Below are 27,211 nucleotides of genomic sequence, written 5' to 3'. Positions count from 1 at the left end.
ATGAGGAATGTGTACAGTCACATACTTTGTATATATGATCAGAGCAAAGACATTTATTCCTTTGGGAGGAAAGCAAAGACCAAAAAAATTTACTGCTAATTACACAACTGCTGTATGAAGAGCAGGGAATAAAGGACTTTAAGCGCTTTACGCTAATTCTGTGGTTATGAAAATAATTGCTCAGTTCAAATTATTTTAACTGAATTAATTCTTTAGTGGATATTTCAACTAGTGCTACATAATAAAATAATTGTGTAATTAGCAGTACATTTTTCAGTGCTGCCAAGAGTACAGTCTCAGTCTCTGAACAAGTAACAGAAAGGAGTGGCCCTCGGTGGTCTCGTGCGGAGAGAAGAAATGGAAGGTGGATAAAAGGAGAAAGCGAAACAGCAGAAAATAGCACACACAGTCATCCTATGTGAAAGAGGAAAAAGTAAGGTAGAGGTAAATGAGGAGAGTGTGTCACTTCTGTTTGTTAAAGATCTATCTATATTAAAATCTGCCCGTACTACCTATGATGAACAGATCCAGCCCCCAGAAAGAAAGGAAGGACTGTATTTAAAATGTATGCCCACTTATTTAAGTTGTAAAAACTCAAGTTCATAGGATATGCAGTTTGTTTGGGAGGAAGCGGAGTGTGTGTGCAGTTTTTGAAATGAACTTTGGTCTCTCCTTTTCATCACCATGGCTAGTTTGCTGTGTACCACGGAGCATGATTTCATATATACACACACATATGAATCATTTAATCATCAGAAAACCATGTTCTTACATCCATGTTATAGGTGAGTTAATTGAGGTAGTTAAATAAGTGAATAAATGGCAGAGGTAAAATTCAAACGCAGATCCTTAGGGCTCTGAAGTCCGCTTTCTGTGACCTCGTTCTTACTGGGAGGAAAGAGCATGAGGCCAAGGTAACCTGCTTTCCAGCATCTGACACAATGGCTGAGTAAAGCAAAAACCAGAAAAGAGACTGGAATAAATGAAGATTTGTAAATTTTGCCTGGATTTTTTGTTATGTTCAGAAAAGTCAGAAATTGTACTGATGACACTACCAGCTATGTGAAGGGCTTGGATCTGACTGCCGAGCAATTATCTTCAGGCCCCATGACTGTGAGTAACGAAGGGGCATCAGGCTTCATTAAAGCTGACAAGCTTGGGACTGAAAACAATGCCTCCCTCTAACCTGCAACACCAACAGACCCACAATCCAACCATCAAAACACCCAAAAAGCAACAAAGGCTATTAAAATGTGAACGGACACACACAAAACAAACTGTACAAACAACATGCTCATGATGAATCACAGCAGCCCCAAACCACACATTCTGAAAGGCAGGTTGAAGCACCTGGCAACAGTCTGACATACATTTGTCTGAAATCCCTTCGTTTCTGAGACAGAGCAAAAGCACAGCCAAGAGTAGCAGGGGAGAGTGTACTCCCAAGGGTTTAGGCTAGACATCAGTCTAGGGAATTTTAAAGCTATGCATATGCTGACTGTCAATTCTCAGGCCATGAGAAAAGCAACTGAGAATGGAAAATACTGATAGGTTCTTCAGTGGAAAGGCGGGGGCTTGGCACTTCCTAAGCACCGTGAGCAAAGCACATCTGCATATGATCACACAGCCTTTCCAGTGTGTTCTCAGCATCCAGGCACCAACCCTGCCTAGGGCCTTCATTGTTACACAACATGGATAAACTGTGGCAGCCACGGTGCAGGGTGGTAGGGTGTTTCCACAGGGCCCCATTCTCTTGAAACTGGAATAGATCCTACTGGCTTGGGGCGAGATTATCTGTTAGAAGCTGAAGGTAAACGTTGGACATACACAAGCTGCATATACATAATGTGTCTCATCAGTTCATTAGGGCCGGCTGACACAGTATTTCGACAACCAAGTAATCAGAGACTTTAAAATAGACTTTCATTCCAGTTAAAGTTTCCAATAAATGTTTTTTTATTGTTATTTATAACCTGTCCCAGGAAAAAATAATAAGTATAACATGAAAAGCCAACTGAGAGTGACCTGGTAGCACCAGCAGTAAAGGCAGCTTAGTATCACTGGGATTTGCATCCTATCAAGCTATTCATGCTGAGGCTGGGACCCTGGTGCTAATTTCTAGTAAATTTCACGCTTGATGTCTCCCTGTTGTGGGTCATTGCCGGTTCGTCTAAATAAACTGCTTCCAAATGGCTCTTCCATCTAAATATTCAGCCAGTTTTTATAATTTAATTTTGCATTATGCTGAATAGCCTTCCGGCCAGATAGAACTCACTGGGAAAAAAGCACCAATACCATCTTGACATACTTTTATTTATTTATTTATATTTTTACTGCTCGAATTAGACCTCCTAGGCTGACTAGTAAAGAGTTTTTTTTTTTCCCTCCACTAATGTCAATTTTCAGCATAGCAAGAGCTGTCTCTAATCTTTTCCTACTCATTACACACAATTTTGGAGTCATTTTACCCACAGTGCAGTCGGCTCCTGGCTGTGTGTTTGTGTGCACTGAGGGATGGCATAATTGTTTATTTTCCCTCCCTGCATAATCCCCAGCCAGTACTGAAACCAAAACTGCAAACATCTCCCCAAGGGATATGGAATGACTCTCAGCTTAGGTCCCTTTACATGAGATAATATGTAGAAAACATCCTGACCTGTATGTAAATATGAAAGGCGATGTTCTTCCCCCTATGTTCACACTGATCTCTATCTTCCCTAAAGCTTATTTACCTTAAGTGACGTGTGAACGGATGCAGCAGCACCAAAATTCAGAAGGCAGAACTGGCCCTGGTCTGTGTCAGGCCAGTAACTCATTTTTGACCAAGGGCAGGGGCAAGGGGGATGGGGGAAATTATTGTTTAATGAGTACAGATTTTATGTCAGGGATGATGAAAAGGTTTGGGGTATATTTAGTGCTGACGGTTACATAACGCTGTGTATACATTTAATGCCACTGAATTGTACACTTACAGATGGTTAAAATGATAAATATTATGTGTATTTTGCTGCAATAAAAAAATATACAACTCCTATCTGAACTCTTGAAATTTCTTGTCATAATAACCAAGGACAACTTCAAAGCAGAGGGCAGGTAGGTGGCTAATAACTTTCTCAGGAATCTACACAGTTTATTCTAGAGATGTTCTAGTAGAGCTGGCTTGGTCCTAGGCTCTAAAGTCACCCAACTGTGCTACAGGAAGCCAGACAGATCTGCGCTCCTCTCCCAGCTCTGTCATTTTTTTAGCTAAATGATCTTGGGAAATTTACTTAACCTAAGTCTCAATGTGTATAAAACACCGATAAATAATATAGCCTACCCCTTAGAAGTGCTTGTTGTGATGATTATGTACGATGACGCATGTAAAATGGTTAGCATGGTTTCTGGTGAAAGGAGCTCAACAAATCTTAATTGTTGTTCTTACTGTTACATGGCTAGCAGCCAATCTGGGCCTGAGCCAGAACATGCAGCAGAGTTGAAGCTTTTCCTACAAGCAGCAAACTCCTGAACTCTGAACTCCTCAGGACAAATGAGCCAGGCTGGCTTACTCCTAAGTAATGTCAGGAAGAGTGAATTCTCAACGGCCCCTGGGGAGAGAGGTAACTAAGGAGTACTGGCACTGCCTTATCTAAGTCTTAATGTAAATCTTTTTGTTGTTGTTGTTGTTGTTCTTTGTTCTTTGTTTTTTTTTTTTTAAGATTTTACTTATTTATTTGAAAGCAGAGCGAGAGAGAGAGAAAGAGAGAAAGAGAGAGCTCAAGTTGGGGGAAGGGGCAGCGAGAGAGGGAGAAGCAGACTCCCTGCTGAGCGGGAAGCCCAATAAGGGGCTCCATCCCTCCTGGGATCATGACCTGAGCCGAAGGCAGCCGCTTAACTGAGTCACCCAGGTGCGCCATCTTAATGTAAATCTTACAGCCAAGAAATCTGGGATCAAGTGAAACTGGATGCTAAATAAACCTCAAACATATGAATGAAAGGGCTTTCAGGCTCCTCCCCCAGAAAAAACCACTTCAGTATAGTATCATACTCTTTTGAACACTGTAGTATTTTGTTCAAGACATTTTTCTTGACTCCTTGAGGCAATGTCTGTCTCTGATTCAGTTTTGTTTTCTCAGAAGTAGCTAGCAGAATTCCTTGCACATAGGAACTCAATAAAAACGTGCAGGATTGACTTGTTTAACCTATACTTTCAACATCGCACGGCATTTTCACTGATTTATTCTCTTCGTCATAAAATAATTCACCTGAGAGTCTATAAAAGTATACAAACATTAATTTGCATGTACAGTCCAAGTCTCCCCCAAGAAAAGTGCAAAATGTGGTAGTTCTCCAGCAAATATGGGCAAAGGGGAACTTTACAGCTTAAAAAAAGAAAAGAAAAACCAGCCTAGTCTTCCATATTTCACCAAGGAAGCCTGGCCGTCCAGGGCTCTTCTGAGCCAGGTTAAGGGAAAGTTGTTGGCACGGGGCTCTAATCTCTCTTCACACACAGCTGATAATCTATAAAAGGGTAACTGTCTCAGGCTTTTCCTCCCTCAGAGGGAGAGATGCTCCTGCCCCAAGCTATTTCTGGGTTCATTGTTTCACATTTATATGTCCTTCTCTCTCACCACTCTACTCCAGCATTGTCAACTCCTCCCTCCTTCCATTCCCCTAACTCATTCTACTACTTCAGAACCCTGAGTTCTCCCCCAGTGAACAAAGTTGACTTTGACCAGTGTATTCATCCCCTCCTGGTAAGGAGTCTCTGGTCTCAGCATGGCCACGAATCTCTGGTCATTGGAGAGAGAACTTCGCTGCTATAAGAGGGAGAACGAGTTTCCTTTGGCTCTCTTGAACCATCCATGGTGGCTCTGCACAGGGAGGATTCTCAGTAAATGGTGATACTAGCTGCCTACATCACTAAGCGATTCCCATAGCACAGAACGGAGCCTGTATAATAATGGCCTGATACGCTGGAGCCACGGGGCCACCAGGGCTGTTGTTGGATAATAATAAAATACACCACAAATTACCACAAAGAACAGCTTCTGATACAGAATTTGTTGGTTTTCTTCTGGTGAAGGCTAATTTCGGTATCTACCTCAGGCATGATAGAGCGTTTGAGCATAGCATCCACAGAGAATATGCCCAGAAAAGAGAGACAGAGGATAGCTAGCACAATCACAATTCCCCGGGACTATCAGAACAGTCTATCATTCACCTATGAAAGCCAGATCCACAACAGCAGCCCATCTAGATCACACTAGTAGACTGTTCTGAAATTTTGTACAGAATTGAAAACCACACAGTATTTTCCCACTCAAGTTGCAACTCAGAAGATATATTTCAGAGAAAGTATAATCCCCAAAAAGCTTAGGGTGACGGACTGTAAGGCTACCCATTGGTTCTGCCCCGTATAAACCCTCCCTCCCTGTGCTGTAAAGTTCTGGGGAAACAGTTACGCCCCCCCAGCCCAGAGCCAGGCCAGTCACCTTTCATCCCACCAGAGAAGCCTCTCCAGTTCGCAAAGACCATCAGAGGCAGCCCTTCACGGTTGAAGTCCTTGATAGCCTGATAGGTCTTAAACGCAGAGTCTGGGAACCAAACCTGGCCAGCCTGCTGGATTATCTATTGGGGAAAGTCAAAAAGGAAGACACAGTTAACAACAGAGTTTGAGGGGGAATTTCTGCAAGGTGAACAAGGTTTTACTTGTTTACTTTAAAAACTCAAACCAAACAAACAAAAACTGTTGTTGTTCATCAAAAGGATCATCTTTGAATTCAAAAAGAAGAAAGGATCCTGGATCTTTGACTTTGTTAAATATTCCTCTTTTTAAGTCCTGATTACACCACCACTCCTCAGTCAGAAGGAGGAAACCTTACTGCTTCTAATGGAAGAATGCCGTCTTGGGAATGAATCCTCACTATAGGCTTCCTGAAGGCAATTTTAAGCCACTCGACTACACTAGTCCTCAAAACAAGCCAACTGTACATAGTTCCCAGTCCTCTCACTCTGTGCTTAGTACAAGCTTTCTCTGTACTATGGTTGGTCAACAGACACTTGATGTGACACTGATGAGTAACCTCTTCCCTGGCCTCTCCCACCCCTCATTTTCTGACTCTTGTCCGGATGTGAAAATATAATCTACCCTTTTAAAACAAAGGTGAGTGGTGGTGTTCACATTTGCCATTAGGGCAGACTTCTTCTTAATTCTAGTAATAGCTCATCCATGTATGTGTTCAGAGAATCTGGGACCAAAGAGCCCTCAGCTGCCTTTCTGTAAGACCACCTCCCCAACGAACATAGACCGTTCTCTACTAGCATCAACAAGACCACTCTAAAGGCCTGAGTAATTTTTCAATTAGAATTTAGCTTGTAGTCCATTTAGAGTCATCTTAAAAGTGAGCACATGATGGTTGGCAATGCCCCCAGTATTTCTACAGGTTCTGCAGAAGGGAAAGCCAGCTCTGAGCACAAGAGCACAGGGTACTCGAGGTTACTAACCTTGGCTTCAGAATCCAGGTTTGCAGGATCGGCTGGGATACTTAGTTCCACTGTTCGGGTTTCTACGGCAACTACCCCCACAGGTATTCCTCCTAGCCTGATAAAAATGAGCCAAAGAAGAACGCAATGTATGTAAATAGTACAGTTAGTCATTTCTTTTCCAGACCCATATCAAAAGATTGGAGTGTGTGTGTGGAGGGGGGGCTGGAAACTGCAAATACAGAGAACAGGGGGAAATCTGACTCTTCTAGGGGTAGAAGACTGCTCTCAGAATCACTCCTGTTCTCTACCACATTCAAACCAAGGGTTGTACTAGGCGAGCCTCAGCAGTTAGACCCAACAACAGTCTAGATGTGTGTGTGCACACATAGGCACGCACGCACACACCTTTTTCTGTGGATGCCAAATGAAATTTCTCAGCTCACTCTAGAGCATCTCTTTGGTGAAGACAGAGGGAAAAGGTCTGAAAGGGAGGAGGCACCTGAAATTTACACTGGGCAATACAATGAATCCCATATACCCAATACCTATCTTCAATAATCAACCCCTGGCCAGTCTTGTTTCATCTTCATTTCTATCTAGTTTCTCCTCCATGAGTCCCATGTTACTTTGAAGCAAATATTAAATGCATAATTTTGTCTATAAATATTTCAGTATCTGAAAGATAAAGACCACTATACTATTACCACAACAATAGTTTTATTTTAATAAAAAGTCCACAGTATTTTTTGGGGGGGGTGGGATGTGCAGGTGTGTTATGGAAATGATGAAAAATACGTGCCAAGGGTACAGAGGTGGTTAAATAAGCCCTGAACTTTCTCTTTCACTGGAAAAGTGCAGTGGCACAGGGATAACTTGCAGCCATTACTCTTGGTGAAATAGGCGATCTATATTGAAAGTATGCATTTCATCTCCAACATATGTTAATTTAAAAAAACTCTTCAGGAGCTCAAAGCCTCTGCATCTAGGCTGCATGATACCCTCTCAACTTCGTCCTCCAAAGATGTCCTGGTAAAAATCAGGAAGAAAGAGAGGGTGAGTGAAAGTGGGGGGAGGGGTGGCAGCTGCTGCAGGTACAGGATGAGTCCTTACTCTGGAAAATGTGATTCAATCTTCACTTTCTCAGCTGCATGCCTTGGGGCCGAGGCTGGGATGGGTTATAGTCTCTCATTCCCCCAGCATCTCCATAACAAACTTTTCCATGAAGGATGGTCTTTGGTTGTTACAGTGGCTACTGAAAATGGATTCTTGTCATCACAAGAGGCCTGACAGGGGCCTGAGTGGGGACCACCCACCCCCTTGTCACTTGCCTGCACTGAATCAGAATCAAAAGCCCTCTAGACAACCAGACAACGAGCAGGAGGTACACAGGAGGGTTTAGAAATATTTCTGTTCACAATGATTAACAATCCAACTGGAAACTTGTAATTGCAAAAGCCACCCTAAATCGGTAACTTATAACTTATATATTAGGGCCCATGTGACCTAATAAAGAACATCTTTATCCGAGTATTACAGTTATTTATTGAACTTGAAAACAGCTCAGAACAACTTCTGTTTTCTATTATACTTCATATAAATTTTATCAGGCTAGCACATGAAGATGCTACATCTTGTTTTATAGTGTGTCCCTGGACAAGGTGCCATGGAATAATAAAAGACAATTTACAGCCAATAGCACACATATTCCAAACATACATACCAAAGATGAGTTTTGGCAGCACTTACAGTAACAATCCCAGAAGAATACATTTATATTTATTTCTCGAAATGCCATTGCTTTTGAAAGAAGCTAGCTCCATTTGTGTTTTATATACTTGTGAGCATGTGTATGTGTTTGGAGAAAGAAGCCCAGAACTCATCAGATGGAAAGAAAGGAAGAAGTCAGAGTGAGTGTTGCAATAAACAATGGCAGAGCTAACTAAAGCCAAGCTTGACTGATCTTGCTCACAGAACAATCCCTTTTCTTCCAATCATAAGTGTAAAGCATTATTCTCTTGTTTCCCGTGGGAGGATCTTAAAGACCTTAACAAAGGTTTCGCTTTCTGAGGCTTAAAGCCTGTCATGTTTTTAACAGACAGGAAGACTGAAGCAGCATAGGTAACAGACAAATTTTCAGAAAAGTTGGTCTGAGTGTGATGTGAGGCCCTCCATAACAAACCGATAGATCCTGGGTAGGAAGGCTCTCTCTCTAATGCATCCCCCAGTAGGAATTTTACCAGGCACAAAGAATAGTTCTCACTGGGCCCCAGAAGCCTGTGGTGAGGGTAGAAGACCTGAGATGTGAGAGAAAATGGGAGCTAGCCCCTGTGAGTTTCAGTCTGGGCTGACTCCAGGCCTGACTCTTATTCAGTGTCACAGTGGAAGATCGTGTCTGTTGGATTTGCCATCTGATGGCTCCTCGTCACTGGCAGCATGAGACATGCTGACCTCCTGTACTGAGAGAACCACAAAGCCTAGAATTATTTTCAAGGCTAGAATCTAAATCTCAACCCAATGTGGCATGTTTGAGAATCTTGAGCAGGTGCCACTTTTCACCAAGATAAGGAAAACTGATTGCCCCCGAGAGGAAGGTGAGCTCCAGATGTGGGTCCCTAAGGCAGCATGTCTCTGCAGTGCAGAACGAGATTAAGATCAGCCTTGGCAGGTGCTTGTTATAGTGAGCGCTACAGATTATTTCGTGCAGAGCTTGCTGTTGAGTGAAGCACTTCTTAGAGTGGGTATTAAAATTTAATAGAAACTTCAATTTCCCATTTGAAAAATATAGGTAGCCCGGCAAATCTATTCCAGTTTATTTTACTCATTCCTGTTTCAGGTAAACTTTTTTCTTTGCAATTCAAAGCTGATGATAAGCCAATATCGTGCATTTGTTATACTTAAATAATCTTGATGCCAGGAAGGAACTTCTTCTAGGTTACATAGATCTTTGGGGTTACATGGCAAAGTAGATGAGTCTGATTCATTTGTCACCTACTTCGGGAAGAAAATGGTCTTTGGGGAAGGGGAAGGTCACTGGTGGGCTACGGCTATTGTATTTGGGCTTTACAGCCCTCAAAGAGCTTTTCTTTCAGTATTATAGAAAGGAAATGTCAAAACCAGACTTCAGATTAAATGCATCATTGGAGAGACACAGTAAATGACTACTGGGAACCAGCACTCTAGTTATGCTGCCATGGGCATGACTATAATCCAATATTCTTAGAAAGTTTAGACAAAGAGAGCATTATTGGTAAAACAAAACAAAATAACCCCAAACCACCCCACCCCCCCAAATCTCTATAGCCCTGGCCCTTTCCTTTCTCATTTTTAGTTGGGAGGAAGAAGAGCTTCCAAAACAAAAGAGCTCTTACCTGGCTCTGCCAACCACCACAGTCTGTGCCCAAGGTTGCATGATCTCTGAGAAAGATCCATAGTCAAAAAATCCACTCAACCACTGACCTTTCTGGGCTACAGAAGGGAAAGAAAGAGAACAAAAAGAGAATAAAGACCATCAATCCATTGAAAATGCACTGGAATTGGCAAATTTAAGGTTGGATTTGGGGGATTGTTTTGGGGAGTTTGTTGTTGTTTTTAACCATATTATAATAGATGCACGCATTAGGCAGCTGAATGCTCATCTGCCTTCAGACATCATCTCCTATTTCATTTGCTAGTCTGCATAAAAAGAATCATTTATCAGCAAAAGCATCATTTATTGTTAAACGATGGGGTTCAGCTAGCAGAGAGTTTGCATGCTTTTAAATAAATAACTTGGCTTTTTTCAAAACACTACAAACATTTGTCAAAAGGCAGCCAAGTCATTGAAGTGTTTTCAAAATGTCTATTTCTATTTTAAAACTTAGCTTACAATTTGTTTGATTCCACTGACTTTTTTTAATGGAAAGCTGAAGACACCAATGATAAGTACTAATGACCAGATGAGGACCCAAATTTGGGGAAAAGAAAAGGGACTTGGCTTCTCTGCTAGAAAAGCAACAAGATACATCCACTTTACTTACAGCTCAGAAAGTATAATCTTTCTATAAGAAAGGGCCATGCCCATATACTCTTAACACATAGCAAAAATATAATGGTTAAGATGCACACACTTAATGTCATTAACCTCCCCTGCACACAGAATTTCCTTCACTGGCAAGACAGGTAACTTTTGACATCTTAGGTTAAGAAAAAAACTTTTGTTCCACAGGTATCCGTGTTTGACCAAGGCCCCATAAAAGCTTCTGCAAATAACTGTTTCCTAGCTTGCCCCTCAGCTCACGGTTTCTCAGTGATCCTTCTAATTTGAACATGGCCCTCCGCCCCCTAAAAACCCAAGTCCAAAACCAATTAAAAGTGGAGATCCGAGCAAGCTAACCTCTGCTGACTTAAACAGGATGGAGAGTGTTTTATCAAGACTAAATTTGTAATTACTGTGTTCTACATTCCTTGCCTCTATGGCCCCAGTGTAAAATGTGATCATCCATTTCAAAATTATCTCTCTATCGTGAGCCCAAAGCCGATCGTTTAGATTCTGGTCTCGTGTTGGGCGTCAGTTTGAAGAATATCACAGCACTATCTCCTCTAATAAATGACTTTAACTTTTCACCTAGAAGATATCTGCTTTAACTTATCACAGGGAATCATCTGCTTTCTTTAACGCTTCCACTAAATTAAAATCTGAAGTCACTCGATTTGGGAGCGAGTGTTAGCTGCACATAGACAGCAGGATGAATTACTAGGGAGTCAATGAAAAAATATTATCCAAAAAACAGAAAACTTGGTTTATCACAAATTTCATTTTATTCTGTGGGTCGCATTAATAATAGCCAGGATAATGCCCACTTACATACACACACATCTGTTCACCCCATGAAAGAGGGCTCAAATTTTGATGAAGGTTCTAAATCAAACTTCTAAGTGCATCAGGATACTGAAATTTTAACCTCATATGCTTGGATCATTTTAGGATTCTTACTTCAGTAACAATGATTTGGAACAACAGAATTCATCAAAATGGAAAGACTTTCTTCTTTAAAAACCCTCCTGGCTATTTATGTTGATTGGGGGAGGGGACTCACTGGTGGGCTATGGCTAGCGTAGGTAGGCTTCACCCCCCAATCCCCCAAAGAGCAGGCTGTGTTCAGTTCAGATGCAGAACTTAGAAGCCAGCTAAGATGCAACCCCCTCCTCCCCACATGATTCCCAGGAGGACTCACGGAGTCTTGTTCTGAATTCTCCCAGAAAAGTCCTGGATTTTAAGGCTGACAGATATCTTAGGTTCATAGTTCTTATCATAATCATGGTATACAAATGAGAGGTAGGGAGATTACTATGGTGATTTTTCTGCTATGTAAGAAAAACTAGTTTTATTAAGAGCAACAAGAAAAGGCATTGAAGACAACAGGTAAAATTTTAAATTAAAATTCCTCTGGTGATTTTTCTATACAATCTATAGTTGGGCTGCAGATTTAGCCCTAATTTCTAAGTAATAGCTGTGTGACCTTGCACAAATCACTTAACTTCTCTGAGCTTGTAAAGTGGTAATTTCTTTTCATCTCTGAGAAGTAGTAAGCCCAAATAAGATAATGTATATGGAAGTGCTTTGCTGTCCCACCTAGCTCAGAGTGGGTACTGACGAAGGTTTAAGTCTTCCTTATGCAGACCTCTTTTTTCTTTTAACAAAATCACAGTGACTCTTAAATTTAATGAATTATCTTCTGCACTCACTTTCTTTGAAATAGTTGCAATAAACATGCAAAAAAGAACAAACATCTTCTCAAACAACCTGAAAAAAAATAGATTCAAAAGGTAGCTGGGGGATTTGGGGCTTCACAAAAGAACCTCCTGATAAGTAAGGTTTGTTAAAACAGCCTAATGGACTGACAAACAAGAATGTACATTCAACCTTACCTGAAGCCACCACTTTTTTTCTGTTTTGTTTTTGTTTTAAAGATAGGTAAAATCAGCCATAAGACAGAGGGATATATTAGATAAGTATGGGGTGAGGGTTTGTTCTCACTTGATATATTTATAAAATTAAAGAGTGCTGGACAATCTCTTCATGAATAATGATCTTACAAAGTAACCTTACATTAATAACTAAAGCAAGTACCAGTACTTTTACCAATATCATAAGAAATGAAGGGTACAATGCAGGGTGGATGCTCAGAAATAGCTGACGAGAAGAGTGTAGTCACGTTCCACACTAAAGGGTCAAATATCTTTTCTAAAACTGATCTGACTGATCTCTGTTTACAAAGACTGGACGGTCAAAGATTCTATGACTTTATTGCTTAGATTTAACTGTTCTGAAGTCTTTGAACCCATTAAGTAATAAGAGCTTTAAGAACAGAATTAATAGAAGAAATGTATTAGTGACTGCCCTGCGTATGCCTCAGTGACTGACTTATACATCTAATTTCATTCGGTTCTCATTTGTTCTTGAAGGATTTTCCACCTTGATCTTCAGAGAGCTATTTTAAAGATTTGTCTCATTTCCACAGTTACTTTAATAGCTCTGTTATGCCACATACTATTGTGCAGGAATTGGGTAGTGATTAAAAGGAAGACTGACAGCCTGAGGGCCAGGGTACTACCGGACCCTCAAATATATACCTACTTGGGTGAGGTCGGCCGGCTAGCATCCATCGAGGATCATATGGGGCCTTCGTGGGAACAAACTCGATGATTCTATCTATAGGATCCTTGGAGTTCAGGAGAGGAACTGAACTGCGCACGTTCTAAAAGGTGGTTGGGAGGAAAGAGCACAGCAATCAGTGAACAGCAGGCCCATGATCCCGACTCAGCCACGATCGTTACAAAGACAGTAGGGACCAAATACAGAATCATACCCATCTGTCCCAGTCATCAGCTACAGGCATCCTAACTGTATGCCAAGCCCTGAGAACATGCACAGGTCTCAAGTCTCATGTAGGAGCCTGGCAAAAAGAGGTACGTTCTGACTCTTGATTTCCGTGTACCCACACTTTATGGGAAGCTTCCTGGGGGGATAGATGGCTATTACGAAAGAGAAAACCCACAGTGACCTGAGCCCAGATAGGCCATGAAGGCTTCTGTGACTGAGGAAAACACCAGAAAGGGGCCTAACCAATGAAATCCAAAGGCATTTTAAAGGTAGAAGCCCAAAGATGGCTGCAAGAAAAAGAGAAACCAGTAACTTCCAGAGGAATATTTCATAAAACAGCTTCTCCACCATAAAGAGGAGACCTCAAACACAGAGGCCGTGTGAGCTGTGGTGGGAAGGCCGGGTTCTGTGGGCTTTGTCTGCTGGGTGGGAAGGGCTCACCTTAGGCATGTAAGACAGCCAGTGCAGGACAGTGAAAACCCCTTCAAAGTCATCGCAAACGATGCTGTGGGTCACCCCATTGTTGTGCATGATCTGGATGCCCCCAAGCTGGTTATTGGAGGTATATACCTCCCGCCCAAGGACCTGGAGAAACAAGCAGGAGAAAACACATTTGTCTTGACAGAAATAAAGGCAAAGTCTATTTTGTGATTCTCACTAAAATGGGTTCTTTTCTCCACCAGACAGATTCCAGCCTCTGTGGGTTGTTCAGAGGGACTCTCTGGACCTTTGTCTTAAAAAGAAAGCTGAGAAAATCAAAAAGGCTTTTTGTGAACAATCATATATACCATTGCAATTTAAAAACCAGCAAAAGCATCTCCCTCTCTCTCCTAGCTGCCACAGACAGGTGTTAGCATGCTTCGACTCAGCCAGAACCGGGGCGGGGGGGGGGGGGGGGGAGGGTGTTGAGGCTGTGACCCGGAAGTGCAGGCTATGCCTACGTCTGCAGGCCAGTGGACTGCTGCATAGATACGCAAAGAGGTAACATGCCTGTCTCTTGACAGTCTTTAGTGACAAGTCTCACTTAAATGCTGTGAGGTTTGGGTCCCTAATTTTTTTTTTAAAGATTACTTTTCCCCTTACATTTGATTTTTCAAGCTGGTCCCCACACACAAGTCCTAAGGCGGGCAAAATCCTGAAGCAACTCATACATACATAAACCCTTGAGTCTAAATTTGTCTTTGTGTGCTGGGTGGAGGGCAGTGATTTATACCCAAGCCCACCTCTCCTGTGTCCTTCTCTCCCAAGGTTCCAGGGAATACAGAGGGCCTCTATCCCTGGTGTGTCCCTGGAGGAGTTTAACCCGTGTGAGGTTGAAAGGCACCTGCAATTGGAAACCACAAAGTTTCCTTTAAAGACGGACAAAAAATAGGAAGGAAAAAATATTCGTAGACTTGGAAATTGTAGGGTTTCTTTTTCCTTAGAAGACTAGTTAATAATTTCTTTCGGGGAGGGAGGTTTTCTAACCCAGCAATGGAAGCCGGACAGCCTGATCACTGACTATTGCAAACTGCTGAGTGTGTAGTAATTGCCAGTCATCTAGGGTAGCCCTGGAGAGCTCTAAACAGTTGTAGAGCGCTTACTATGTTTTGCCTTTTCTCTTCTCTCTCCCCTCCTCCTTCAGAAAATAACCACAACACAAATTTGCTTCCTTAGTAACTTTCATTCATTTTCAGTCTCTGGGAAGAACCTAATAAAGGGAAGGCCAGCAAGTTCTACCTGTATATTCCCATCTTGCCCCTTCCTGTTAGGAGCATTGAGATATTCGCCTCCATGCTGGATCAGCCCCCACATCAAGTCCCTGCAAAGGACGAGGAAGTTGGCGACCAAAGTCATCACCTCAGTGTGACCCAGCTGGTCTTCGCTCCACATAACTTCAGCTAGGAAGGGAGGAAGAGACTCTTCTGAAAGAAATATGGAAAGCAAAACTGCCTTCCTTGGTGAGGAAGTGCAGAGAACCAGTCTTTGCAGACAGCCCTGAGCTGAGCGACAAGCCGGCAACTGCTCTGAAGGAGCCCCAGGCACAGGGGAGACTGTATGTGACCACTGGGCTCCCCCTCCTCCTCTCAGTCTGTCTTTAATCTCAGCCCAGGCACTGTGGCTCCTTTCTCATTCTCCTGCTGTCTCTTTCCATTTGCCCTCTCTCTGACTGATACACTGATCTCTCGGTCACTCGGCTTTCTGCTCCACTGAGTCCATATTACTAATAACACCTCCGCCACGGCCAGTTTACCTCATGAAGGCAGGAGCACATCATTACAAAATAAACTCATAACTTTGACATTCTAGCAAATACACGCCGTTTGTTATTTTGATGGCTTTAGTCTTTCTAACAGGCAGAGGGCATTACATACCTGTTTCATTTATATCTTTAAATGTGTGCACACATGTATAGTCACACATGCATCAGGAAACAAAACAGAACAAAAAACCAACCCAAAACAAATATCCAAAGCAGTCAGTTGATGGGGGACCCTGGTGGAAGCAAAAACCCTGTCACTCAGGGAGGCCGCGCTCTGATCTGGCTCTGGTTTTATGGACGTCATAAACCCGATGGCCCACAACTGGTCCTTCTGGGACAGACCGCCTCTCTGCCAGAAGTCATTCAGTGTGATCAGCAGTATTTTTAATTATTAAAATAAAATTGGAAAGGGGGAAAAGAAATAAAAAGGAGACACTGCACTGACCCTGAATATCTGATATTCACACTCTATGTCAGGAGCCAGGAACTCCTAGCTGCCTGGAAGAGAGCTGGGGCCATTTCCTACTCAGAAAGATGGTTTTCTTTCCTAGGAAACACTATTTCTAGTACTTGATAATGTCCACCTGCTTAGAACCTCACACCCCCCCCCCTCCAAAATGAGTGATGGATTGAAGGACCAATCTTGGCAAAAGGGACCAAAGCGGACCAAGAGCTGCTCAGCTGTTCAAATACATATTCCCCACACAACCTGGTCTCTCATTTCAAAAGGGAAGAGCATCCAGGACCGGGGCTACTCGCGGAGGCTCTGCCACTTGCCCATTCCACCCCATATTCTTATAAATTAATGGGGGACAAACTTGGAGGGAGCAAGAGTTTAATCACCTAGCACATCTTCCCTTTACAAGCAAAACTCAGCTTCTGACGCTTTGGCATTGTTCTGAAAAGGCAGTATTTGTACACTGGATTCAGAAAGAAACCTAACCAGGGCTTACCACAACCAAGGACACTATTTCTGGACTAAAGAAATGTTTGTCATGTGAGAAAATTCATTTACTTTGGGAATTAAAGGGAAAAATTACAGGCTAGACTAACAGAGTCTCCAAATGGCTCTCTGACTGGCCTTATCTTAGGGGGTGGGGAGGGAAGGACACGCAGGAATGAAACCTGCTTCACTAATCACAAACAAATGCTAACAATCATAGCTACTTTACAATCGGTGAAGAGAAAGCAGTACCCTCCAGTTCATCTTCAATGACCGTATGTTTGGAGCATGCACCAGTAGAATGAGGGTGCACACAATAGCTCCTGATTTATAGGGGTCGTTGCTGACTCAAGTGGTTTTAATGATTTTAGAATACTTCACAACAAAAGCTCCAACCAAAGAAGCAGAATCTGGGCTAGGACAAAATCCATTTTGCCTAACTCTGAAATGATCATGCTGGAATAGTTACGCAAACCCTGATCAGCATCTAGGAAGGCAAAGAAAAGAGCCCACATGGACGGTCCCACGGCTTTATTCTCCGGTGTTGCCCTACCAACGTTTCACAGAAAAATGTGGGGTAAACGATCCTCACTGACTTAGTATTTTCATGAAGTAGGTGAGCTTTATTCATCAGTTTTTCAACTGTGACATACACATAGCTATACAAATCGAGTTGCTGACCATTTTCCATTTTCCCAAATTACTTTTCTCATATTTTCTACTGCGTGATGCAAACTTTTAATTCATCTTCCCAACAAGCATCAGGAACCATATTTAAACACAGGAGCCACTCAAACAGAGGTGGCACCTGAGGCCCCACTTTGCTGCTCCCCAGGTTTAGGTGGAGAAGCAGTACCATAAAATATTAGGAACAGGCACCACCTCAGGGTCCTCCACTGAAGAGTGCCCACGCCCACAGAACTGAATAAGGGCTGATTCTGAGGGGAAAGAGGATCTTTCCCCACTCAGTATAAACCTAAGCCTCATCCAGCTCTTCATTCATTGCAGGTGGCAGACCTGGGAATTAAGGGCACCACATAAAAGCCACTGATTAGCAGAGACACAGTTGTTAAAGGCTCCACCGAAGATGCTACGCAGCCGTTAGAAATTTCGAGATACATAAGAAGTACAAATGAATGCAGTCATACATACATGCTAAGGCCTCTGCTGCTGCTGCTTATCTAGAGACACTGCAGACAGCTCAGGTTTACCATAGCTGACAGGCAATGAAAACAGTCTAATATACCGCCTGCTCTCTCCCTTAAATCCCTTTTTGGAGATCAAGATAAACACGTTCTTCCTTTCCCCAGTGCTCCAGACGTTTGACTGAAGTGGCAGAGCATTGTGAGGTTTTGTGCAAATGAAATCACTATGTAATACTGAATGAGTAGAGTATTTACTTGTCAGGATATTTGTCAGCACAGGCATTGAGATTTCCAAGTTTCATAGAGGCAACTTAGCTCAATTTTTTAAAAAACTGCCTTTGTCCTGATATACACATTATGTTGGGGGCCTTTAGACTTACAGGCAAATATTTGCAATCATGTGCTGAAGATGTGAAAAATAATGATGCATATCGATGGAATAAAAAATGAAATCTGCTGCTTTCCCCTCTTTAGCCAATCTTTCCCCCTTTAAACAATTCTTGGGTCAGGGCAATCCTCTATTTAAAGAAGCAAGAAGTATAAAATTCTTCTTGCATCTAAGAATTTAGGCTACACAAACTGAGTCCTTGCTGCAATCCTCCCTCTCATTAGGATATTTCCATCCTCAAGAGGATGTGAGGAGGGGTTTTGTACATTTCCCAAGCAATTATCATTGCTGGACTTCGTTCACGATTCTACACATTAAAGTCACTGTGGGATCTGTCAGGTTATTGATAAAGGTTTGGCTAAGGCAGAAAGAGAGACAGATATGGACAAAAAAATAAGTGGGAGCAGGAAAAAAGTGGTAAAATAGGGACAAAAGAAAGGAGGAAGAACGAGAGAGTAAATGGGAGGGGGGAGAAAAGAGGAAGGGAAAGAAAAAAACGCAATAGCTCATCTACTCCTGCTGCTGACACTCTCCTCCCTGATCTGAGAGGACTACATTTTTAAAAGCTGACAAGTAATTCAATCTCCAATTAACAATTTTAAGTGGTGCAGCACATATTCCTGTGTAAATGTTTCTCCAGGAATGTATCCAAGGGTGAATGGAATTAAATCTCTAGGGAGGCAGAACCGGTGCATGCAACCAAGAATATTTGGGGGTTCCCAAAACACAGCCTCTTGATACACAGACTCAGGGTTACAACTTCCTCTCCCCTCTTCATTGCCACTTGTCACTAGCAAACTGGAGTGCTGGTTGGCAGCTGGTAGTCTAGGGTTGGGGGATAGAGAAGGGGCACAGTGACCTACTGCTGGCACAGGATGGGAAAGCCTCTGACCTGAGCCACAACTGGACTCAGGACCATCCACTACAAGACCAAAAACCTCTCCACACACAGCAGCATGATGAAATGATCGGGTCTGCTGATGGGTAAATTGGGAGTAAAGGGACTGGGCAACCAGTGGGTGGGAGAAGATATTTAACCAAGAGGAGACCGAGATACAGGCCACTGGAAGACCTCTGCTTACTGAGGGGTGGGGAAAGAAGAGGAATGAGTTAGATGGCAGAAGGATGACAAGGATTTGAAGGTGGACTGTGTGAGGAACAGAAATGCATTTTTAATGTAATGGGGGTAGAGAAGAGCCACATGACAGTTTACCTGTCAAATGTATGAGAAAAGGCACAGGCTTCTGGAGTGCAAACTGACTGCCAAAGAGAAATCACTTCTCTCAGGGATCCAACAACTGTTCATTGATCTACAGATTTGAATGTACTGACAATAAATTGCTTCCAAATATGGAAATTTTTAAAAAGTCTAGTTTACTGAGGTATAATTTACATATAGAAAAATCATTTTTAGGTGTAGAATTCTATGAATTTTGACAAATATATATACTCATATAACCACCATCAAAACACCCCAGAAGTTTCCCTCTAAGAGGCAGGATCAAGATGGCAGAGCAGGAAGATCCTGAGTTCACATCCTCCCACAGACAAACCAGAACCACAACTACATATAGAAAAACTATCTCTGAAAATGAACTGAAGAAAAGATTTTACACAACTAAGAATATAAAGAAAAAGCCACATCAAGATGAGTAGGTAGGGCAATAGTAGGTCTAGTCAGGACCTACACCCCTGGCATGGTGACCCACAAGTGGGAGGGATATCACAACTACAGAGGCCCTCCTTGAGGAATGAGGGGTCCAGGCCCTACCCTGGGCTCAGCTGGGGGGACCTGCACCAGGAAGCAGAGCCCCCATAACATCTGGCTTTGAAAACCAGCAGGGCTTATGTCCAGGAGGGCAGCAGGAAACAGACTGTACTTAAAGGGCTCGCATAATTTTACTCCCTCCAAATCCCAGTGCAGAAGCAGTAGTTTGAAAAGCATGGGGATTACATGTGAAGGAGATTCACTGACGAATTTTACGGCATGTGCTAGAGGGGCAGAGATCTGTTGGAACATTCTCCAGGGAAGGAAGCATTGGCAGGCACCATTCTCTTCAGCCCTCTTCTACCTAGTTGGCCCGGTGGTGGTGAGAGACAGTTCTGACACTCTCCATCTCCTGTGCTAGCACTACTCACCACACTCCAGCATTCCCCTGTGGACTCCCCATCCCCCCACACCCAGGGGGTAGCCTCTGCCAACACCAGAGCAACACCAGAGCCCCTCTCGTCCAGTGACCCCTGCCCTGAGGGGCCAGCCTCACACACCAGCAAGTCTGCACTAACTGTGGCTCAGCCTCAACAGGACGGGGCATGTAGCTCACAGGGGATACCCCAGAGGGTACCTGGATGGAGTGAACGGGGTGGTTTTGTGTTACTGGCTCCAAAGGATACTCTCTACATAAAGACACTTCTTCAAGACCAGGAGGTAAAACTGATCTACCTAATACATAAAAACAAACACAGAGAGTTAAGCAAAATGAGGAGACGAGAGAATACATTCCAAATGAAAGAATAAGACAAAAATCCCAGGAAAAGAACTAACTGAAATGGAGATAAGCAATCTACCAAAGAGTTCAAAGTAATGATCATAAAGATGCTCACTAAGCTCATGAAAAGAATGGAAGAACACAATAAGAACGTTAACAGAGAGAAAATATAAAAAAGAACACATCAGAAGAATACAATAACTGAAATGAAAAATACACTAGAGAGACTCAATAGCAGATTAGATAATGCAGAAGAATGGATCAGCAATGTGCAAGAGTAGTGGAACCCACACAATGAGAACAGCAAAAAGAAAAAAAAAAGAATGAGGGATGCCTGGGTGGCTCAGTCTAGGTGTCTGCTTTCAGCTCAGGTCATGATCCCAGGGTCCTGGGATCGAGTCCCACATCGGGCTCCTTGCTCAGTGAGAAGCCTGCTTCTCTCTCTCCTTCTGCTGCTCCCCCGGCTTATGCTCTCTCTCTCTCTCTGATAAATAAATAAATAAAATATCTTTAAAAGAAAAAAAAGAATGAAAAAATGAGGACTGTTTAAGGGACTTCTGGGACAACATCAAGCATACTAACATTTGCATTATAGAGGTCCCAGAAGGAGAAAAGGAAAGGGACAGAAAACCTATTTGAAGAAATACTGGCTGAAAATTTTCTTAACCTGGGGAAGGAAGCAGACATCCAAGTCCAGGAAACACAGTCCCAAATAAGATGAACCCAAAGAGATCCACACCAAGACATAATACTGTACTATACATCACTATATTGATTATAATACACTGTAATCAAAGTGTCAATAGTTAAAGAGGGAATCTTAAGGGAAGAGGAAAACTTATTATGTACAAAGGGACCCCCATAAGACCATGAGCTGATTTTTTAGCATAAACTTTATAGACAAGAGAGTGGCATGATATATTCAAAGTGCTGAAAGGAAAGAACTTACAACCAAGAATAGTTCACCCAGCAAGGTTATCACTCAGAATAGGAGAGATAAGGGGTTTCCCAGACAAGCAAAAGCTAAAGAAGTTAATCACCACCAAACCAGCCTTAACAAGAAATATGAAAGGGACTTCTTTAAATGGAAAGGCCATCACTAGAAATAAGAAAATCATTAAAATTATTGTAATTATTATAAAGTAAAAATCTAACTGGTAAAGGCAAAAATATGGTAAAGGTAGTGGATCAACTACCTACAAAATTAGTATGAAAAGTAGTAAAAATCATCTAGACCTACCATAGAGGTCAAAAGATACACAAAGAAAAATGTAAAATATGACATCAAAAACATAAAATGTGGGTGGGGGGTGAAAATGTAGTGCTTTTAGAATGCACTTGAACTTAAGTGACCATCAACTTAAAAATAGCTCTGTATACTACCGGATGTCATATATGAACCTCATGGTAACCCCAAACCAAATACCTATAATAGATACACAGAAGGTAAAGAGAAAGGGATGCAAACAACACTGAAGAAGTTACCAAATTACAAAGGAGGAGAACAAGTAAAGAAAGTAACAAAGAAGATCTACAAAAATATCCAGAAAACAATCAACAAAATGGCAAAAAGTACATATATATCAATAATTACTTTAAACATAAATGGACTAAATGCTCCAATCAAAAGACATAGGGTGGTTGAATGGATAAAAAAAACACGAGACCACTTATATGCTGCCTATAAGAGACTCACTTCAGATCCAAAGACACAGACTGAAAGTGAAGGGATGGACAAAGATATTCCATGCAAATGGAAATAAAAGAAATCTGGGGTAGCAATACTTATATCAGACAAGACAGACTTTAAAACAAACACTGTAACAAGACACAAAGAAGGGCATTACATAATGATAAAGGGATCAATCCAACAAGAGGATATAACAATTTCAAATATCTACACACACAACATAGGGGCACCTAAATACACAAAACAAATATTAACCAATATAAAGGGAGAAATTGACAGTAATACAATAATAGCAGGGGACTTTAATACCCCGCTTATATCAATGGATACATCACCCAGACAGAAAAATCAACAAAGAAACAGTGGCTTTGAAAGATACATTACACCAGATGGACCTAACAGATGTGTGTGTGTGTGTGTGTGTGTGTGTAACATTCCATCCAAAACCAGCAGAATACACGTTCATTTCAAATGCACATGGAACATCCTCCAAGACAGATCATATGCTAGGCCACAAAACAAGTCTCAATAAATTTAAGAAGACTGAAATCACATCATGCATGTGGTACACATGGACCACAATGGTACAAACTTGAAATCAATTACAAGAAGAAAACTGGAAAAAAATACAAACATGTGGAGGATAAACAACATACTAGCTACTAAACAATCAATGGGTCACTGAAGAAATCAAAGAGGAAATAAAAAAATACCTTGAGACAAATGAAAATGGAAACACAACATTCCAAAATCTACAGGATACCGCAAAAGCAGTTCTAAGGAGGGAAGTTCATAGCAATGCAGGCCCACTTCAGTAAACAACAACAAAAAAATCTCACATAAACAACCTAACCCTAAACCTAATGGAACTAGAAAAAGGACAAACAAAGCTCCAGGTTAGTGGAAAGAAGGAAATAATAAAGATCAGAGTGGAAATAAAATGAAACGGGCTAAAAAGACAACAGAAATGATCAATGAAACTAAGAGCTGGTTCTTAGAAAAGATGAACAAAATTGATAAACCTTTAGCCAGTCTCATAAGAAAAAAAGAGGGCCCAAATAAATAAAACCAGAAATGAAAGAGAAGTTACAACCAATACAACAGAAATATAAAGGGTCATAACAGACTACAATGAACAATTATATGCCAATAAATGGGACAACCTAGGAAAAAATGGATATCTTCCAAGACTGAATCAGGAATAAATAAAAAATCTGAACAGACCAAATACTACTAATGAAATTGAATCAGTAACCAAAAAACTCCCAGAAAACAAAAGTCCAGGACCAGATGCCTTCTCAGGTGAATTCTACCAAACATTTAAAAAAGAGTTAATACCTATCCCTCTCAAACTATTCCAAAAAATTGAAAAGAATACTTCTGAACTCATCCTATGAGGCCAGCATTATCCTGATAACAAAACCACAAAGCCCACAAAAAAAAAAAAAAAAAAAAATTACAGGCCAATATCCCTGATGAACATAATGCACAAATCCTCAAAAAAAAAAAAAAAGATTAACAAACTGAATTCAACAATACATTAAAAGGATAATACACCATGATTATGTGGGATTTATTCCAGTGATGCAAGGATGGTTCAGTATCTGCAAATGAATCAATGTACCCCACATGAAGAAAAAGAAGTATAAAAACCATATCATCTCAATAAATGCAGAAAAGCATTTAATAAAAATCAATATCCATTTATAATAAAAACGCTCAACAAAATGGGTATAGAGGGAACATACCTCAACATAATAAAAGGCATAGATGACAAAGCCACAGCTAACGTCATACTCAACAGTGAAGAGCTGAAAGCTTTCCCTCTAAGATCAGGAATGAGATAAGGATGTCTACTGTCACCACTTTTATTCAACACAGTATTGGAAGTCCTAGCCACAGCAATCAGACAAGAAAAAGAAATAAAAGGCATCCAAATTAGAAAAGAAGAAAATACCTATTTACTGTCCTGATTTGCAGATGACATGATACTACATAGAAAACCCCAAAGACTCCATCAAAAAACTATTAGAACTGGGGCACCTGGATGGCTCAGTTGGTTAAATGTCTGCCTTCGGCTCAGGTCATGATCCCGGCGTCCTGGGATCAAGCCCCACGTCAGGCTCCCTGCTCAGCAGGGAGACTGATTCTCCCGTCTCCCTCTGCCCTTCCCCCTGCTCCTTTTCTCTCTCTCTCTCAAATAAATAAAAATCTTTAAAAATAAAAAAACAAAACTATTAGAACTAATAAATGAATTCAGTAAAGTTCCAGGATACAAAATTAATATACAGAAATCTGCTGTATTTCTATAGACTAATAATGAACTAGCAGAAAGAGAAATTAAGAAACCAATCCCACTTACAATTGCAACAAAAAGAATAAAATGCCTAGAATTAAATTTAACCAAGGAGGTAAAAGACATGTACTCTGAAAACTATAAAACACTGATGAAAGAAACTGAAAAAGACACAAATAAATGGACAGATATTCCATAGTCACGGACTCAATATTGTTAAAATGTCCACATAAGCTAAAGGAATCTTCAGAGTCAATGCAATCCCCATCAAAGTACCCTATCAAAATGGCATTTTTCACAGATCTAGAACACATAATCCTAAAATTTCTATGAAACCACTAAAGACCCAAATAGCCCAAGCACTCCTGAGAAAGAAAACAAAGCTGGAGGTATCACACTCCCCAATTTCAAACTATATTACAAAGTTATAAGTAATCCAAAGATTATGGTATTGGCACAAAAACATACATAGATCAATGGAACAGAATACAGCATTCAGAAATAAATCCATGCTTATATGGCCAATTAATTTTCAACAAAGGAGGTAATAATATACAATAAGGAAAAGACAGTCTCTTCAATAAATGGTTTTGGAAAAAATGGACAACTACACGCAAAAGAATAAAACTGGACTAGTTTCTCACACCATATATAAAAATATACTCAAAATGGCTTAAAAACTTAAATGTAAAACTGGAAAGCATAAAACCCCAAGAAGAAAACATATGCAGTAAGTTTTTGGACATCAGTCTTAGCAATATTTTTTTGGATTGGTCTCCTCAGGCAAGGACAATAAAAGCAAAAATAAACCAGTGGGACTTCATCAAACTAAAAAGGTTTTGCACAGTGAAGCAAACCATCAACAAAATGAAAAGGCAAACTAATGAATGGGAGGTATTTGCAAATGATACATCCAATAAGGGGTAAATATCCAAAATACATAAAGAATGTACACAACTCAGTATCAAAAAAATGAACAATCCAATTAAAAAATAGACACAGGACCTGAATAGACAGTTCTCCAAAGATGACATACAGATGGCCAAGAGGCACATGAAGAGATCACTAATCATCAGGGAAATGCAAACCAAAACCACAATAAGATATAACATCACATCTGTCAGAGTGGCTAGTATCAAAAACAAGCAAACAAACAAGAAATAACAGTGTTGAACAAGGATGAGGAGAAAAGGGAACCTTCATGCACTGGTGATGGGAATGCAAACAGGAGCAGCCACTCTATGGAGGTTCCTCAAAAAACTAAAAATAGAATTACCATATGACCCAGAAATTCCACTTCCGGGTATTTAACCAAACAAAATGAAAACACTAATTCAAAAAGATACATGTACTCCTATGTTCACTGCAGCATTATTTACAATAACCACAGTATGGAAGCAACCTAAGTGTCCATCAACAGATGAATGGATACTGAAGATGTGTGTGTGTGTCTGTGTGTGTCTGTGTGTGTGTAATGGAATATTACTCAGCCATAAAAAAAATCTTTCCATTTGTGATGACACAGATGGACCTAGAAGATATTATGCTAACTGAAATCAGAGAAAGACAAATACCATATGGTTTTATTTATATGTAGAATCTAAAAAATAAACGGACTCAGGAAACAGAATGGTGGTTGCCAGAGGGAAGGGTGTGTGTGGGAGGGTGGACAAAATAGGGGAAGAAGATTAAAAGTTACAAACTTCTAATTACAAAATAAGTCATGAGAATGTAATGTACAACATAAAGAATATAGTTAACAATATGGTGTGGTGCCTGGGTGGGTCAGTTGGTTAAGCATCTACCTTTGGCTCAGGTCATGATCCCAGGCTCCTGGGATCGAGTCCCGCATTGGGCTCCCTGCTCAGCAGGGAGCCTGCTTCTCCTTCTGCCTGCTGCTCCCCCTGCTTATGCTCTCCCTCTCTGACAAATAAAATCTTCAAAAACAAAACAAAACAAAACAAAACAAAATACACAATATGGTAACAACTTTGTATGATAACTGATGGTTGTATGGTGGTGATCAATTCACAATGTGCACAACTGTTGAAACACTTATGTTGTATACCTGAAACCAAGATGATATTGTATGTCAACTACATTTGAATTAAAAAAAATTCCCTTCATCTCCTGCATAATCCATTCCCTTCTCCCCTGTTCTGCCTCAACAGTTTTACCTTTTCTAGGATGTTCTATAAATGGAGTCATATACTACACAGTATTTGGAGTCTAGTTTCTTTGAGTTAGCGTAATGCATCTGAGATTCATGTATGCTGATGTAGGTGTCAGAGGTTCCTTTTCACTGCAGTGTAGTATTCCATTTTATGGAAATACTATAACTTGTTCATCTGTTTGCCTCTGGGTGGACATCTGGGTAATTGGGTAGTTTCCAGTTTGGAGAAATTATGAATAAAGCTGCTATTGGCATTTGTGGACAGGTTTTTGTGTGGATGTATATTTCAATTCTCCCAGGAATAGGATTGCTAGGTTGTACGGCAAATGTTTAATCTTATTTTTTTTAAAAAAAGGTGCTAAACATTTTTCTTTTTTTATTGAAGTACAATTAACATACAGTGTTATACCAGCTTCAAGTATACAATCGTTCAGCAATTTTATATATTACTCAGTGCTCATCTAGATAAGATGATAACTGATGGTAGCTAGTTGTATGGTGGTGATCACTTCATA

At 41.0% G+C, this 27,211-nt stretch overlaps 1 protein-coding gene across 13 annotated transcripts in view; it reads right to left on the bottom strand.

Moving 5' to 3' along the window:
- Positions 1 to 27,211, bottom strand: part of ACACA (acetyl-CoA carboxylase alpha) — a 276,124-nt gene that overhangs the window by 28,164 nt on the left and 220,749 nt on the right. For all 13 annotated transcript variants that reach the window (XM_078063979.1, XM_078063957.1, XM_078063981.1 and 10 more), the window contains 5 exons: positions 13,772 to 13,915; positions 13,085 to 13,205; positions 9,837 to 9,933; positions 6,487 to 6,583; positions 5,475 to 5,610 (listed from right to left, as the gene is read on the bottom strand). In XM_078063979.1, the coding sequence (XP_077920105.1) occupies positions 5,475 to 5,610; positions 6,487 to 6,583; positions 9,837 to 9,933; positions 13,085 to 13,205; positions 13,772 to 13,915 (595 nt within the window). The remainder of the gene's footprint in view (positions 1 to 5,474; positions 5,611 to 6,486; positions 6,584 to 9,836; positions 9,934 to 13,084; positions 13,206 to 13,771; positions 13,916 to 27,211) is intronic.

The sequence above is a fragment of the Halichoerus grypus genome, chromosome 2 (genome assembly GCF_964656455.1).
Source record: "Halichoerus grypus chromosome 2, mHalGry1.hap1.1, whole genome shotgun sequence".
Lineage (NCBI taxonomy): Eukaryota > Metazoa > Chordata > Mammalia > Carnivora > Phocidae > Halichoerus > Halichoerus grypus.
This window is presented reverse-complemented; position numbering and strand designations above follow the sequence as displayed.